Genomic DNA, 18,612 nt, shown 5'->3' on the forward strand with positions numbered 1-18,612 from the left:
GAGAGGGCAGGAGGGGATTGGCAGACCTTGAAGGTAACTATAACTCCAGAATCAAAGGATTTCAGAATTATGATCGATTAGAGACCACCTAATCCAACCCACTGGACAGTTGAGAAAACTGAGGCCTATAGGACAGATGAATTCAGTTGTGCAGTTTCACAGGCTACTGAATTATAGAGCTGGGATTAGAACTGATAACTTCTGACTGTGATGAGAGAATGGCTCAGTATCCCAGCTTTCTTCTTTTATCTCTGCCAAATCTTATGATATGTATATGACTCTTATCTACTGAGGATACACAATAATATGTTTGCTGTTTCATTTGCTTGTAAGCTGGGGGGAGAAAGCAGAGGATTCACTTAAGTGAATCAACATAAAAGATTCAAATTGGTAACAGATATGAAGCTCTGATCTGGGAAGAGATGGGTCCCTGAGCTGCGGTTAAGCATTCCTGCCTACAAATCAGAAGTAAATTAGGCAAGTCCTTCAAACCAGCATTCAGAATGAAAATGAAAAAACCCAAGGGAATTTGTAGGACTTGAACCATAAAGCAAAATAATGTTTTCCATTTGTTTCAAGATAATTGTTATTTATGTTTAACAAGACAAAATAATTGATGAGGACCAGTTCACAGGGGCCTAGAGGACCAGTTGGCACCTAGCAGTACATGAGTGAGACACAGATGGAGCTGGGAGAGAAGGAGCCAGGCAAGATGTTAGCAGCATTGCACTGCACTTTCTCCTAACCACTTGTCCAAAATAACTATTTTAGTTGTCGCAGGACAAAGTAATAGAAACTTTTTTCCAGGAATCCTTAGGACCAAAAAGTACTTTGGCAGCTTAACCTTTTTTCTGCTAGTTATGGTTTTATTTAGTAAAATTCCTTTTGAAAATGTGAATCTGTCCCAGTTATGCTGGGGGTGGGGTGGGGGATGATGAAAGCTGTGTCTATGCTCAGTGCTTTTTCTTCCTGGAGGCTAGGTATGACTTGGAAGTAGAAACTAAAGTAGAAAACCTCTAGAGCAGCGGTTCTCAACCTGTGAGTCGCGACCCCTTTGGGGGGTCGAACGACCCTTTTACAGGGGTCGCCTAAGACCATCGGAAAACACATATATAATTACATATTGTTTTTGTGATTAATCACTATGCTTTAATTATGTTAAATTTGTAACAATGAAATTGGGGGTCACCACAACATGAGGAACTGTATTAAAGGGTCGCGACATTAGGAAGGTTGAGAACCACTGCTCTAGATGGAGATGAGAATTCAGGCACAAAAAGCTTGACCCAATTTGGACAACCTCATTTTCACTTCTGAGATTATGCTCTGCTCCTTCTCTGGGAAGGGTTTGCTTCTGCCAGACACCATCCATTTCCATTAGGTTATTTCTCTTTCCACCCCTTATTTTGTCTATCCCAGGATGGTGCCACATGGGAGTAGTTCACATTAGTTGATAGGTTGATGCTTCACAAAGAAACATAGGTATCTTCTTCCCTTGTTTCCAGAAAATCAACACAGCTCTAAATGAAGCTGACTCATTTCTACTTGAAAATGCCCTCTCGGCCCAGAGCACCTTCACACTGGCCATTGCTGCTTATGCTCTTTCCCTGGGAGATACAACTCACTCACAGTTTCGTTCCATTGTCTCAGCCCTGAAGAAGAAAGCTTTAGTTAAAGGTATGACTGGCTCCATACATTTTTCAGCAAGCGTTTACTAAGTATATAGAATCTGGTCATTCTGGGAAGTAGGTGTGGCATGCAAAGTTGAGTAAGACACAATCACTGCCCTAAAGGAACAAACCATCAAAATGCAATGTAGCCCTGGCCGGCTTAGCTCAGTGGATAGAGCATCAGCCTGCGGACTGAGGGGTCCCGGGTTCGATTCCGGCCAATGGCACATGCCTGGGTTGTGGGCTCCATCCCCAGTGGTGGGTGTGCAGGAGGCAGCCGATCAATGATTCTCTCTCATCATTGATGTTTCTCTCTCTCTCCCTCTCTCTTCCTCTGTGAAATCAATAAAGAAATATTTTTTAAAAATGCAATGTAATAAGTGCCATTCATTCGGTACATATTTATTCATTCCTAAATCTAATAAATATGTATCGAGTACCTCCTATGTATCAGGCACTGTTCTAGGCTGTGGGGATAAAGCAGCAGCAACAACAAGAAAAATCCAGGCCCTCATGAAACTTACATTCTCATTAAGGAGAAACAATGTGATAAATAAATAAAACATTGCATATAGTGAATAGGTTGGTAATATGAAGAAAAATCAAGCAGAGAAGGAAGACAGGATGAAGTGGTGGGTTCTAATTTTTTAAAATACATATTTTTATTGATTTCAGAGAGAGAGAAGGAGATAGAAACATCAATGATGAGAGAGAATCATTGATTGGCTGCCTCCGGCAGGCCCCCTACTGGGGACCAGCCCTCAAACTCAGGCATGTGTCCTGATCAGGAATCGAACCATGATCTCCTGGTTCATAGGTCGATGCTCAACCATTGAGCCACACCAGCCAGGCTGGAAGGTTGTAATTTTTGATGGGGTGATGAGGCTTAAACCTCACTGAAAAGATGATATTTGAATTGAAAGCTGAAGGAGGTAAGTTGAGGAAGCCAGCCAGTGGCCATCTAGAAGGGTGTTTTTGGTGGAGTAACAGTATGTGCAAATACCCCGAGGTAGGAGTGTGCCTGGTGCTCTGAGAATGGCAAGGAGGCCGGTGTGGCTGGAGAGGAGAAAGATGAGGGATAGAAAATTAGGTTAGGGGAAAAAAGGGTGAAGCAATTATGTAGGGCCTTGGAGGTCATTACAGGAGCTCTGCAGGACTCCGGTATATAGTTGTGCAATGTACAAGATTCTCAAGCAAGCCAATGAATTGAGGCTGAAATCCAGCCCTTGCTCCACTTCCCCACCCATGCGTGTGGTTTGGGCCTGCTTCCACCTGAGCAAGGGGTGTCTGTGTCTCTTTCACATCAAGGTGCCAGGGGGGCCAGTGAGAGCCCTGGAACTTTAATTTCCACTTTAAGTGAGAAGGGAAGACATTGGAGGATTTTGAGCAGAGGAGTGCATTATTTAGCTTATATTGTACCAGTTTGGCTATAAAGGTATATATTTCACTTTGAAGACTAAAGATACTGCTTCCTATAAGTCAAGAGTAAAGAAATAGAGAGTAACAGTGATGATTGGCCAATGTGCCTATATCAGCATGGGCATGGTTGAGCACTTCTGAGCCCTCTCTTGGCTGATGTTTTCTAAAAGTTTAATATATCTTACATGAGGTTTGTCACCATCTATAAAATGTGACTTCTGTCATCATTTAAAAATAACTGAATTTTAACATATATCTCAAAACCACTTATGCAATACTTACACTAACACCAAACAAATGTCTTGAGTATTACAAGATATGGATCATAAAATATAGAATTTAAGAGCTAGAAGAGAACTTAATTCAAATAATATTTGAGCTAGAAGTATCTTAAACACCAAATCTTTCATTCTAAATATAGCAAACCTGAGTCTCTGAGTGGAAAGGATAACATCTTGTATAAAGTCATGCAAATAATGGAATCCTGAATTTTAAACAGACACATCAAAATTTTCACTAATCTTCAAAATATAATTTCTAAATATGCTTTACAGTTTTTTAAATAATTTGTTTTAAAAAAGAATTTGAGGTGACAAGTTTAAATTACTAGAACAATAATGAAAAAATATAATTAGAACCTAATTTATGAAAAGTGCATATATAAAATTACATTTAGTGCTTTAAATTGGAAGTAGATAATAAAAGACTGAATGAACTCAGGCTTTGAGTGTGATCTCATAATTTCCAGAATGTAATTATTTTCTGTCAAGAAATTTCCTAAGTGCTAAGAGCAATAAAGTTGTCTTTTGTTAAAGAAGTGACTTTTGGAAAGTCCTTAGGTAACCTAGGAATGGAGGCTGGTTGCCAGGAGAACCAACCATGTAATTAGAGAGTTGGCGCTTTTAGTACCTGCTACCACCACCAACTTCAGGGAAGGAAAGAGGGGCTGGAGGTTAAGTTAGTCATCAATGGCCAATGATTTGATCAAACATTCCTATGCAATGAAGCCTCCAAAAAACCCCAAAAGGACAAGGTTCAAAGAGTTTCCAGGTTGGTGAACATGGAGAGATTCAGGCAGAGTAGTACACCTGGAGAAGGTATGGAAGCTCTGTACCCTTTCCCCCTACCTTGCCCTAATTGAGTAAGTAAAATGTTTCTCTGAGTTCTGTAAACTGCTTTAGCAAAGTCATCATGCCTGTGGGGAGGGTCTTTGGAACCTCCAATTTATAGCCAGTTGGTCTGATGTATAGGTAACAACAAAGGTTTGGGATTAGCATCTGAATTGGAGGATTGGGGGAGAAAGCATCTTGTAGGGCTTATTCTTAACCTGTGAAATTTGATGTTATCTATCTCAGAGTAGATAGGGTCAAAGTTAAGTTCAATTCTCCAGCACCCTGCAGGTGTCCAAGAGTTGGTTGTTGGTGTGGTGGAAAACCCCTACCCCATTGGAAATTGAGTCTCAGAACTATCCTCAGCTACTAAAAGATGTGGGCATTCCATGTTGACCTTTTCAAATAAAGACAAATGGCACTGTATTAAAGGATCTTGTTTTGTATTGGTCACCTTGAGGAATTTTTATAAAAGAATAAGAAACTTCTGGAAATCAGAAGGCCTCTATTGGAAGAAACTGCTAAAAATCTGTTAGATTTGCTATGTCAAATTCACATTTTTAATCATATAAATCTATATTAATCTATATGATTTGTTGATGGTTAGGTATTTCATCCAGTTATCGCTTTTGGAACGATGATCAACAGCCGGATAGCCCTGTACCTAACACTGGTACAGCACATATGGTGGAAACCACTTCCTATGCTTTACTTACCATTTTGAACTTGAATGATTTGAATTATGCTAACCCAATCATCAAGTGGCTATCTGAAGAGCAGAGGTATGGAGGTGGCTTTTATTCAACCCAGGTAATGTTTATTTTTCTTATCTCATCCCCCTGAAACATATTAGCTACCTTCCTCACCACACATTTCACACTCATTCTGGCATGCTATAGATAGGAGTAAATGACTAGAATCAAAGGGCTCTTAGAGGTTATCTTCATTGACACCCTTCTAACACAGCAAATCAACCCTGAGAGGTTCATTCAGGGAGTTAGTGGGTGAGTCAAAATAAAAACTCAGTTCTCCTGACTCTGTAAGTCAAACACTTCCTTTATGATTCTTAATGATTATGAATGACTAGTAAGGGTATCAGCAATTATGTTATATCCTATGTAATAAACAGTGGCTGCCATGTAGACAAAGGTACTGATGTTCCCTTCCCCTAAAATAAACAAAAATTGAGAGAAATACTGATTGTTACATGTTTATCTACCAAGGTAAACTCATTTGAATACGTATGTTTTACATTAAAACTATTGTATAGTTGTATAGTATACATCTATATTCAAGGTTAGTTCAAATGTTTATATTTTCTCTGTTCCCTGGATTTTTTGGGAAATTACAGAGTGTGTGCATATGTATATAAAACTTAGAGCTACATGGGTTCTTCAGAATTACTTTAGTGATCATCTAATTCTGGGGAGCAAATGTGTTTCATCTTGGGTACATCTATAGCAGTGTTTCTCAACCTGTGGGTCGCAACCCCTTTGGGGGTCAAACGACCCTTTCACAGGGGTCGCCTAAGACCATCGGAAAACACATATATAATTACATTACGATTCATAACAGTAGCAAAATTACAGTTATGAAGTAGCAATGAAAATAATTTTATGATTGGGGGTCACTACAACATGAGGAACTGTATTAAAGGGTTGCAGCATTAGGAAGGTTGAGAACCACTGATCTATAGGCTTAGCAGAAAATAGTGATGCATTGGTTAGCATTGGCTACCAAGACATGGGCAGACAGGATAGCCATGTATTTGAAAACTCTGATGTGGTTACATTTCCTGATTTTATAGATGAGAAAGAGGAAATCCAGAAAAATTAAGTTCATCCATTTATCCTTTCAACAGATACTTGTTGAATATCTGCCATGTGTGTACTACTAAATGTAATAGATTCCAGGAAAGATATAATACTTGCCCTCTGACTCTTACATTACAATGGGGAAGGCCGACAAGAAACTATGCATAAAAGTATTACAAATTGAGATGAATGCACTAAAGGGCAGAAGGAAGAACCTTAAGAAAGGGAAGGGGAAGCTTATTTATGGCTTCAAGCTGAAGCCTAAGGATGAAAAGAAAATAGTCATGCAAGGAGTTGGAATCATTTTCAAAGAGCAACTTGCCTGTGGTCATATACATTCAGGATTGTGGAGAATCTGGACCTGAAGCCACACATCCTTCCTGTCTCTGGGGAAGGAGAGACCTTCCTTCCACCTCCACAAGAGGGCCCTTAACCAGTTTCACTCAGTTGAAATTTCATCTCCCGACAACACTGCCCCATCCATAAGAAAGGGTACTTGTAAACAGAGAGCATATAAATAAGCTAAACCTGTTTTTGTGCCTTGCTGCTTGTTGATAGGATACAATTAATGCCATCGAGGGCCTGACAGAATATTCACTCCTGATTAAAAAACTCCATCTGAATATGGATATCAGTGTTTCTTACAAGCATAAAGGTGACTTCTATAATTATAAGATAACACAGACGAATTTCCTTGGAAGACCAGTAGAGGTAAATGAAAGATGTTTTATAATATTTTATAATTGGATGGGACCTTTGAAATCATGTTTCCCCCCTTGTTTTACAAATGTATCTATTCATTACTTAAACAATGAGTGCCTTCTGTGTCCTAAGCAGGGGTGCCTACTTTTTCCTGGCACTAAAGATTCAAAAGTAAAGCTCAAAGAACCTGTGTGTATGTGGGGAGGGAGTGGGGACAGTCATTTAAACCAACAGTGAAAAATATGAGCCTTGATAGATGCATGGAAAGACAGAGAGGGACCTCCTGAGTCAGGCTGAGAAGAGGAGTTTGTCAAAGGCATCCAGATGGGCAGGTTAAATCTGAAAGAATTTAGCCAGGTAAAGAAATGGAAGAACATTCCAGACATAGAGAATAGCATGCACAAAAGTACAGCAGGAGAATAAGAGAGAAGACAAATTTGGGAGTCCTCCAGTGGTTCCATCTGGCCTAGTCACATATGCAGACTGTGGCTAAATTGGAATTGACCCTTAGGTCCTCCAACAACTTGCCCATGTCCTTTGCTACTACTTCATTTTTAAAAATGAAAACCTTGACAGCCTATGACAATTTTCAAAAGAGAAGGACACATTGGAAAAACTATTAATAATAGTAACTGCCAATATACAGCTTTTTAATTACCTATTTTTCTAATTTCCACATTTTAGATTATTTTAAAATATATTTAAATGTACAGATAACTAGAGATAGTTCTTACTGTCCACATTCTCCACAAATTTGTTTGTGAAAAGCCATAGTATGGGAAATAAAATTTAATGTAAAAATTGCAAGCTAATAGCTCATAGCAAATATACAGAGTAAAGTAAAAGTAGGTTTACAGTTGTTCATATTGAAAATAATACAACAATTAATCTATATATATATAAAAGCCTAAGCAGCTGGCCAACCGGCCTGTAGCTATGATGTGCACTGACCACCAGTGGGCAGATGCTCAATGCAGGAGCTGTCGAGATGCGGTCACTTGGCAGCTGTGGTTCTCGGGTGATGCACTCAGAACCAGAGAGGAGGGAGCCTGATCCCGAGGTGCGTCACCCAAGAACTGCCCTCTCGCAATCCGGGACCCCTCAGAGGATGTCAGAGAGCCAGTTTTGACTCGATCCCCGAGTCCGTGTACCGGGCCTTTGGTAAACAATAATAACATTAAGAATAAACTCTGTTTCATGCACTCCCAACTGTAAGCCTACTTTTGCCCCACCCTGTGTGTATGTATATGTATATATATAAAGATGGATGTGGATATAGATGTAGATGTAGACATAGATATATTCCAATATTTAAAATTCAGAGATTTCAACCTGGTTTTCAAATTCTTATGCAAAAGACAAAGATCTAGCAATAGGATGCTGTAGCAGTGGCATGCGTTCTTCGATTTGTTACAGTCCCCACCAGTCATGTGACGCATGTATTTGACTTATAATGTCCATCCTTGCTTGGTGCCTGGGCCGCTGCAGGCATTTGTGGTTTTGGCCCTCAGTTTGGTAACCTTTCCCTGGGAACATTTAGAGTTCACCAGAAATTCACATTCTGAGCAAGGGTCTGAGCTCTAATGAGGAGCTCTTGGTCTGAAGAGCATGGTAGACCACCATCTGAGGTAGCTGGAATTATTCTTCTCTTATAGGAGTAATGCAAATAAGGGCTTCTTGTCATCTTAAAATAATTTAAACCTCAGCTCATGATGTTGCCTTTGTGTGAAACCTGGACTGTTTTTATCTAGTTTGGAATTCTCTACTCCAGCATTTCCTCAAATGTGTTATATGAAAAAAATGTTTGGTGGGGTACTGTAGTTTAAATGAAGTTAAATAAGTTCTTTAGTACAGGATTCCCTTGTCTTTAATCTGTATGTGACTAAGTGTGGTGATTCTGGGGAAAAATGGGCTATGGGCACAGTGGAGTGTACATTTGCCAAACTTATTAGTCACTTATTTGTCCATAGAACCCTTCTCTCTTGCAGTATCATGATTTACTGGCTTTCCAGTAAATGCTGCCATATCCCATCAGGGAGAACAAGAAAGCTGGCCTATTTACCTACATTTACTAAAATTTTGAGGAAGGCCTGACAACCTTTCATTCACACAGAACCCCTATTGCTCTAGGGTTGTGGTCGGCAAACTGCGGCTCATGAGCCACATGCGGCTCTTTGGCCCCTTGAGTGTGGCTCTTCCTAAGCCTTAGGAGTACCCTAATTAAGTTAAAAACAATGTACCTACCTATATAGTTTAAGTTTTAAAAATTTGGCTCTCAAAAGAAATTTCAATCGTTGTACTGTTGATATTTGGCTCTGTTGACTAATGAGTTTGCCTTCCACTGCTCTAGAGTGATAGGTAAAGGGAAAGGCAGGCTGGATGCAGCCTTGGAGTGAGCAAAGAACCAACTCTTCAGGCCTCTTGCTCAAAATGATCTCTCCCATGCTTTGCACAGATTGGAGAACATTCGTATGATAGATTTTCTCTGGAAGGAGAACTAACTCAGTTCATATCTTCAAGTCTCCTCCTAGCAGAGTGGGAAAAAGAGCAGTAGCACCTAAGGATTTGGCAGGCTTGGGTGGGCTACTAGTGAGTATGGGTGAGGTGCTAAGGTTTCTATTAAAAGAGACCAGAGAAAGTAGAGAAAACAAACCATTAGGAGGTGAAAGAGGTGTGCAAAGCAGGAGGTGGGAGGGACAAAGATAGATTACATCTTCTTTAGAGTTATGTTGAGGTTCCCTGTTCTTGCTAATGAAAAGGATCTCCTTTGGCACATAGGATGCTAGGCACTGAAAGGAATTTATTTAGTTGGCAAAGGAGGTGAAGATCCAGTTTTACCAGACCATAAAAAAATGACAATGTAACCAAAGTGACTTCTGACATGTTGGTGTTGATGGCTTACTTAGGCTATTTCAGAAACCTTATTTACATGTGGAAGCGAAAGGAAATTCCAGGATTTTTTACTATGTGCATGGGATCTTCAATGCCTTATCCATTTAATCTCACAAGAGCTTTGAGAGAGGAAGCTGGCAGGTGTCAGCTCATTATTTTCATTGCTCTCCTCTCTCCCTCTTAAATAATAAAAGAAAGCATGCTTTCTCCATCCACCTTTCTAGGTGCCTCTCAATGATGACCTCATTGTCCGTAGTGGATATAGCAGTGGCTTGGCTACAGTGCATGTAAGTATTTCATTCAGAACTGACTTATTTGGGAGTTATGTGCATGCATTAAGTAACATAAAATAACTTTTTTTGCCACAAAGTTAAAAAAAAATCTGTGCTCTGATAACTATGACTTAAGTGGGATTCATTTATCTAATTCTTTTTAGATATCTTAGTAGCTGTCCTCACAATTTCTTTTTGAAAATGGCTATTTTCAAACCTTGTAAGTATATAGTCTGTATATAATTATACGTACAAAGTTGGGCAAAAGTAGGTTTACAGTTCCTTGTATGGAAAATAATATATTAATAAGTAATAATACAAGAATAAACAGTTTCACATACTCACAACTGTAAACCTACTTTTGCCCCACCCTATATATTATGAAGGTATAATTTTGTGTTTACATATGTATATGTATATTGTACATATATAATCTTATGCTTACATATGTATATGCATACACATGTATTCATGTTTTCTATGATTAGTAACATAGTCACATCTTATTTATACAGCATCATTGGGGATTGATATATATATACGTAAGGGCTTAAGTTTCTTTTATTTTAGCTATAGACTACATAGACATTCGTAAACAGCTTAGGAAAACTTGCCACTAAATCACTACAATAAAATGAAATATGTGTCTGAGCATAAATTAACATTCTATTGATTATTTTAATTATACTTTTATCTTTAACTAGAGGCCCAGTGGACAAATTTGTGCTCAGGTGGGGTCTGGCTGACCCTCCCCAATCAGGGCCGATCAGGGCTGGGCTGGCCTGGAGAAGGGGCTGTGGGAGGTTTTCCACCAGCCCTGCCCCCAATCGGGACCCAATCAGAGTGGGCCAATGTGGGGGAGGGGCCGCAGGAGGTTGGCTGGCCGCAGTGCACATCGTAGCAACCAGTCGTTCTGGTCGTTGTGTTCTTTCTGGTCACTTTGCTTTTGCATATATATATATATATATATATACACACACACACACACACACACACACACACACACACAGATACTAGAGGCCCAGTGCACGAATTCGTGCACTGGTGGGGTCCAGCCAGCCCACCCCCGATGACGGTCATGAGGGATGGACTGGCTGGGGCGAGGGGCCATGGGCGGGGCTGGCTGGGGCAAGAGGCCACGGGCAGTTTGCCAGCCGGCCCCGTCCACAATCGGGGTATGGGCACCCACTCGGGGGTGGGGCCAGAGGGGTGAGGGGCCGTGGGTGGTTTGCCGGCCAGCCCCGCCCCTGATCAGAATGGGGGCACCCGCTCAGGGGCAGGGCCGGCCAGGGGGAGGGGCCACAGGCGTTCCAGTCATTCCGCCGTTTGGTCAATTTGCATATTATCCTTTTATTATATAGGATACATTGATTCTTTCAAAGACTGTTTATCAGATTGCATGCGCAGGGCATGGATTGTCCACTTTCTATCACTTCTAGTTGCTTCAATAAACCTACTTCTGGCAGCAACCCTGCCCATCCATACACACCCATAATTTCTGGTGGTATGTGGACAAGGAGAAAATCACACTTTCTTGTAGTGTTATGTGTAAAATTGGAGTGTACAAGCTCAAAGATGAACATCTTAGGAAGAGTGAGTTGCTCAGATTTAACTGCATAGAATTTGGACCAAGATTCTGCCTGGCAGTTTTTGCTTAATTTGGGTTTCTCAGCTATGTTTCAGGTTGTGGAGTTTGCCAGAAGTCCAGCTGCTGGGAAAATGGGTCTTGATCGTACAGCATTTGCACTGGATTTTGAAAATGATACTTCAAGCATCCCATTTACAACAGCAGTCCTACCAGAATACCTTTTACACTTTCCCACTTTAAATATAATCTTGTTTACTTGTCCCAATGCAGGTAGCAACTGTGGTTCACAAAATTGGTACCTCTGAAGAATTTTGCAGCTTTCATTTGAAAATTGACACCCAGGACATGGACGGTAAAACAGCATGATTTACACTATAATTTTGCCTAAGCATAAAGAGTGTCTTAGAGCTTCACTGAATGGGAAAATGTACTGGCCCCAAAATAAAAATTTCCTCATCAAATTCTTTAGCAGATTGACATCAGAGTAAACATTACTGCCATTTATTATAATAGAAATAACTCCTTAATAATAGTTAGAAACTGATATTAAGTAACAATAACTAAGCTAAAAGTATGCATTATTGATCAAGAAATTGTTTTGACTAATTTACTCTTTAAGGATGCTAATTTCAGATATTTGAATTTCTGTTACTTTAGTGTCAATGTTCCTTTCTAGGACCCTGAATTTCCCTATCATCCTGTTGGATTTCCACCCCTTACCCTTTCTGTATTCCAAGGGTTCTGACAAATACACATTTCTCTGCCTCCATCTTCAATTTGGCCTCTCCAGTACTTACGGCCTTTTATTAATGTACCCTTTCTTCTATGTGTGGCCTTCATATCCCTCGTCTGGTGGGTTGGTTCTCCCTTTTCAGTCCAAAAGCGAGTCCACATGCACACTCCAGTCCTCCTCTAAGCGTGACCCCAGGGTTAGGGTGTGTGCTACTCCTCTGTCCTGATGGCTTTCCTGTGTGGCTCAGAGGCCTCTTCCTACGCGAAACCTTCCAACTACCCATGAATCCAGGCATCTGCTTTTTCTACCTACAACCTCCCCCAAGCATGTTACCAATACATATTTACCTTAAATGACTCCTTCCTTAAATTATAAGTTATTTGAGAGCAACATATTGTTCTAATGATTTAAAGACTTCTTGGTATTGTCAGTAGCCATGAATTTTCATTAAAATCACCACAGGTGCCAACTTCCAAATCACAAATAACTTTTAAGTGTGTTCAGAGACCTGCTCATTAATGATTCTGTTCAGATGAGTTCAAAACAGTTAAAAACAGCTATTCTCCTTTTTGTTTGTTTGCTTGTTTGTGTGTTGTGTGTGCCAGCATCCAACTTCAGAGACACCTCGGAATACAAGCGCCTAGTAGCATGTGCCAGGTGAGCGCATTTCCACAGAAGGAACTGTAGACTTCAAGATCTCACATTTACCATTATATTATTGCTCTACATCTTTTTGAATTTTAAGGTGCAAAGTTGTCCACTTGTTCAAATGTAGAACATAACAGGTATTTTTAAATAGCTATTTACTATACAGACGAGTTTCATTTTTTGCTCATATATAGTTTTTCCTCCTGTTTTTGGCCATTTTCTAATTCAAACACTCTAGGTTTTTTTTGTCTTTCAAACACTCTAATTTTTTTTTTTGTAAACTGGGGACAGAATGTTCAAAAAAGCCAGATGGAATATGCTTTTGGCTCTGTGATGCTGAAGTTACATTGGATAAGTAACTGTGTAGTACTGAATCATGTGAAGAATTCTTTGCCTCCTAATATTCTCTCTCCTGATTTAAAAAAAAAATGCCAGCACACAGTTTCTGTGTTCAGAGGGCCTCTTTCGTGTACTTAGCTTTTTACAACATCTCTGTTGCATTCATAAGAAAAGAAAAAAGGGATTTTATTTCTCTCCTTCTCTTGGAACAAAATGCCTTTGGGAAAGTGTGCTGTCTTTGGCAGCAGGCAAAGGGCTTCTTGAAAGAAAGGTTTCTGTTCTGTGGTTGAAACCGTCACCATGGTAATCAGTCATCAAGGCTCCAGCAACTTTTCATAGAAACTTTCCTTTCAGGAGGCCCCTTTCCATCCTGTTGACAAAGTATTTGCATCTGTGAGCAAGAGTTCTCTGCTTCTGGTGACACTCACCCATCCAATTAGGGACACGTCCAGATGTCATATTACATCCCAAGTTGCTTTATATTCTGTTTAAATTGTTAACTTGGTGAGGAATGGAGTTAAATTTTTATAAACCAGAAATCTTACAATATTTTAAATTATTATGGCAAATAATACATCTAGAACTTTAAATAGGGTCTGCTTCATATATGCTCTATGAAGTGTGATTGGGGACCAGAGATCATCTGCCAACTCACTAACTCAAATACCTCCCATTTCACTAATACTTATTCCTTTAGGTGAGATCAATTCATTTTTCCTCTTATAAAGCTGGTTTCCCAGTTTCTTCCTTTAATCCTGACTGTTCTTCCAACCTCTACTCTTCCCCCCACCCCTCACCTGAGGATATGTTTATTGATGAGAGAGAGAGAGACAGACAGACAGACAGACAGACAGAGACATTGATTATTGCCTCCTCTGTGTGCCCTGACCAGGGATGGAACCCACAACCTAGGTTGGTGCCCTGTCCAGGAAACAACCCCACAACCTTTTTGGTGTATGGGACAATGCTCCAACCAATTGAGCCACCTGGTCAGGGCCCAAGCTCTACTCTTGAATGTCCAGCTACCTCTGAAGCACCTTGAGGTGAAGCTAGAACCTGGAATCAATCTTTGCAGAACCACATTATGCCCCTGTCCCCAGTCTCAGACCCACCAGCTTGCTCCATTTTTAATCTTCTAACTCTACTTAAAACTTTGGAATTTTAAAGATAAATTTAAAACACAAGTCTATACTTCTTCATAGTTAATTTTAGAAATAAGAAAATGAGCTCTAAAATGGGAAGATGGTTGTGGAAAACTCTCAGCAGAACTGGGTTAAAACCCAAGTTTCCTGAATCCCCATTTCAGTGTTCTTTTCTCTCTTATCAGAAAAAAAACCCCACAAAACAGCAAATCTTCCATTTTATTCCCTTTGCTTTACTCCTTAGATGTTCCACAAGCACAATTCCTAGACAAAGGATAGTCCTTAAAACATTTTTTATGGCAGAATAGTATTCCATTGTGTAAATGTACCACAGCTTTTTATCCACTCATCTATTGATGAACACTTGGGCTGCTTCCACATCTTGGCTACTGTAAATACCACTGCAAAAAACATAGAAGTACACATATTCTTTTGAATTAGTGTTTCATGTTTCTTTGGATAAATTCCCAAAAGTGGAATCGCTGGGACATAAGTCAGTTCCATTTTTAGTTTTTTGAGATAACTCCATAATGCTTTCTACAGTGGCTGCACCAATCTGCATTCCCAACAACAGCACACAAGGGTTCCATTTTCTCCACATCCTTACCAACACTTTTACCCTTTGCAACAGCATGGATGGACCTGGAGAACATTATGCTAAGTGAAATAAGCCAGTCAGAGAAAGACAAGTACCATATGATTTCACTCATATGTGGAATTTCATGAACAAACTGAACTACCACGCCAAATAGAGACAGACTCATAGAGAGTGGGCAGACAGCTCTGGTGGGGAGATTGAGAAAAAAAAAAAAGAAAATAAAAAAGAGAACTCATGGACATGGACAACAGTGTGGTGATTGCAGAAGTGGGAGGGAGGTTGGTCGAAGTGGAAAAGGGCATAGAAGGGATAAACAGTGATGGGGGAAAAAAACCATACATTTTTTAAAAAATAAATTGCCTTTTGTGGAAAGTTTAGAAAATAGAGAAAAGCATGGAAAAGAAATAATCACACTTGTAATCTCACAATGCAGAAAAAATAGCTGCTAATATTTTAGTATATTTCCTTCCAGTATTTCCCTGACCATGCTTATTGAGTCTTTTTACAATATACAACTAATTTTCTTCTTTGAATATGCTCTGTTAGATAAAGAACTAAAATGAGAACTAAAATGCAGCTCTGAGGTGAACCAGTAATGTAACTGATCTTCAATCAGGTGCCTTACTCTCACCCTCAGTTTCCTCAAGTAGTTAAGAGCTTGGACTGAATGGTTTTTATGAATTCTACCAGCTCTATTGAGATTATTAGTGAAGTGAGTAAAGGTACTATAGAGCAGCGGTTCTCAACCTGTGGGTCGCGACCCCTTTGGGGGTCGAATGACCCTTTCACAGGGGTTGCCTAAGACCATAGGAAAACACATATATAATTACATATTGTTTTTGTGATTAATCACTATGCTTTAATTATGTTCAATTTGTAACAATGAAATTGGGGGTCACCACAACATGAGGAACTGTATTAAAGGGTCACGGCATTAGGAAGGTTGAGAACCACTGCTATAGATGATTAAAAGGCCTCTTGAAACTAAAAATTCAGAGATTGACATGCATATGTTGTGGTGGAGATCCAACTTTGAAAATGAAAGCCTATCAAGGAACATAGCCTTTTCTTAAAGAATCTTATCTATTTATTTACTCCATTTTATAATCTCTAATTATTTTAGCTACAAACACAGTAAAGAAGAATCATCATCCGGGTCCTCCCATGCAGTGATGGATATCTCTTTGCCTACTGGAGTCAATGCAAACACAGAAGACTTAAGAGCTGTAAATCTTTTTGTATATTGTTATGAATTCTTGGTTTTCTTTACTGCATTATTTTACAAAGATATTTCCTCTAACTCAAATATGTCACTTTCAAAGAATCACCCAGAATATTCTTTCCAAACCAACAAGCTACCTAAATTTTGATTTTTCAGTGAAGTTATTGCTGGTGTAAATGGGTTCTTGCAGTGCAGTGAGAAAAGAATTTCAAAGGCACACGTGTGGGAGAAATTTAATAGTGGCAAGATTTATTGGAATGAAGGGATACAACAAGCCCTTATGGATGTAGAGCAAGCATGTCAAACTCAAAGGCTAACACGGGCCAAATAAACAAGGCATGCTACTTGCAGGCTGCTAGTTAGACATGCTTGATGTAGAGGGTGGGCAGGCTTTAACAACAACTGCTCCGAGAGCCTTGATAATCTTCCATATATTTTCTTGGTTTTCAGAAGGAGCAGGCCTGCTTTCATCTCTCCAATCTACTTCCTGGGTTTTCCCAGGCTTGGGTTGGTCCCTCCTCCTAACCAATTCCTTTCCTGGATCTTCTGGCGTTCCATGCCCTTATCCAATCTGATTATTTTCCCAGATTTTCCCAGGCTAGACTCCACCCCTTTATAGTTCATTTGGCTCCTACTGCAAGTGCTCCAAAGTTCTGCAGTCATCTGGTTTCTGCTGTGCATGAACTTTCCTTTCCCTTTGCCATCTTGGCTTCTACTGCATATACGCCTAGTGACCTGCCTTATTTATCCCTCCCTCAGTAATCCGGGCTACCTTCCTGCTTCAGAGTGAATCAGGCTTAATGTCTGATTTCATTTGCTCCCTTTTCTAACTAACTAACTATCTATACTAACAAAGTGAGGACATATATTTCCATGGCACAAAAACTGTGAGTGCATGTGATAGCATGTTCCAACTTTTTCAAGAGGAGGAGCCCCACTTTTTTTAATAGTGGTTTATGTCATCATTATCTAACATCTCATTACCAGGTGAATGCATTTAAACAAAAAGATCATAAAATTAAATTCAAGCTTTTCTCTTTTCTCCCTTAGCTTGTAGAAGGGGTGGATCAAGTATTAACTGACTACCAAATCAAAGATGGGCATGTTATTCTGCAACTGAATTCGGTAAGTTCCACCTCCCATCATTCTTTATTTACTATTACTATTCAAAATGTACAAGCTAAAATATTATCAGTTTCTTCTCTCTCATAATTTCATTAAACCTTGAATTTGCCAAACAGATTCCTTCCAATGAGTTTGTTTGCGTTCGATTTCGGATAGTTGAACTTTTTCAAGTTGGGTTTCTGAATCCTGCTACTTTCACAGTGTATGAATACCACAGACCAGGTAACCAACTCTACTCTGAAATTTCTCCAGAGGACTACTTTGTATTCATTACAGAACCATTAGAAATCCACTAGAGGCCTGTAAATGTTATATATTGCCTCTTGAGGACTTACTCTTCACAAAAGTCCCAACTTACACATACAAACTACAGCATGACTTTGAGCAAATCATTTCCCCTCTCTGCCCTTCATTTCTTCGTTTTAAAAAATAACTGGATTAGTTTGCTCCCAGTTCTTTCATTTTTTCTTTTTGTTTGTTAATCCTTATACGAGGATAGTTTTCCCATTGATTTTCAGAGAGAATGGAAGGGAAGGAAGATAGGAGGGTGGGAGGGAGAGAGGGAGAAAGGGAGGGGGGAAGGGAGGGAGGGAGGATAAAACCAGCAACCCACGCCCTTGACCAGGAATTGAACCTGGAACCCTTTGGTGCGTGGGGCAACACTCTCTAACCACTGAGAACTTCAGCCAGGGCAGATTATTCCCAGCTTTTAAATTATTTGCCTCATTTTCATTGAACCTCTCCTTTTTAGAGAAGTCCATTTAGTCTACAACTTTTTAAATTCTCTCAGAATCAACTTCTACTCCAACTATATTCTCATCATATTTTGCAGAGAACTCTATTAGAGTAGTTGCCACATTCACATTGCATTGTAGTTATTTGTTTGCATATCTTTCTCACCAGCCCCAGATGGAATGTTTTCATCTGTTGTGTCCCTAGTATCTAACATAGTGTCAGGTACATAATGTGTATTGATAAATGTTGAATGAATGGCCCACATTTGGCCACTTCTGAGAATATTAAGTGATTGGAGAGCTCTCTGATTCACAGGACAGATGACTCCACTTTGGACAGTTGTACGTCTTAGAAAAATTTTAGAGTGAACCAAACTCTGACACCCATTCATTCTAGTTTTAACTACTGAAATCACATAGAACATACTTAACCCCACCTCCCCTTCAGAAATAAAACACACACACACACACACACACACACACACACACACACACTTGTTTTCTTCTCCAGCCTAGACAATTATAATTCTTTCAATAGACTCTCATGTAACATAGTATATTTCCTTTCATTCATGAAAGCACCAAATATTTTCATTCTAAGAAAT

At 39.6% G+C, this 18,612-nt stretch overlaps 1 protein-coding gene across 1 annotated transcript in view; it reads left to right on the forward strand.

The window, feature by feature from the left end:
- C5 (complement component 5) overlaps nt 1-18,612 on the forward strand; it is an 80,418-nt gene that overhangs the window by 54,914 nt on the left and 6,892 nt on the right. Inside the window, exons 28-36 of the mRNA XM_005879203.2 lie at nt 1,506-1,677; nt 4,806-5,008; nt 6,571-6,723; nt 9,831-9,893; nt 11,737-11,818; nt 12,805-12,856; nt 16,050-16,152; nt 17,199-17,273; nt 17,390-17,495. Of these exons, the coding sequence (XP_005879265.1) occupies nt 1,506-1,677; nt 4,806-5,008; nt 6,571-6,723; nt 9,831-9,893; nt 11,737-11,818; nt 12,805-12,856; nt 16,050-16,152; nt 17,199-17,273; nt 17,390-17,495 (1,009 nt within the window). The remainder of the gene's footprint in view (nt 1-1,505; nt 1,678-4,805; nt 5,009-6,570; nt 6,724-9,830; nt 9,894-11,736; nt 11,819-12,804; nt 12,857-16,049; nt 16,153-17,198; nt 17,274-17,389; nt 17,496-18,612) is intronic.

Source organism: Myotis brandtii, unplaced genomic scaffold, assembly GCF_000412655.1.
Source record: "Myotis brandtii unplaced genomic scaffold, ASM41265v1 scaffold589, whole genome shotgun sequence".
NCBI classification, from domain to species: Eukaryota; Metazoa; Chordata; class Mammalia; order Chiroptera; family Vespertilionidae; genus Myotis; species Myotis brandtii.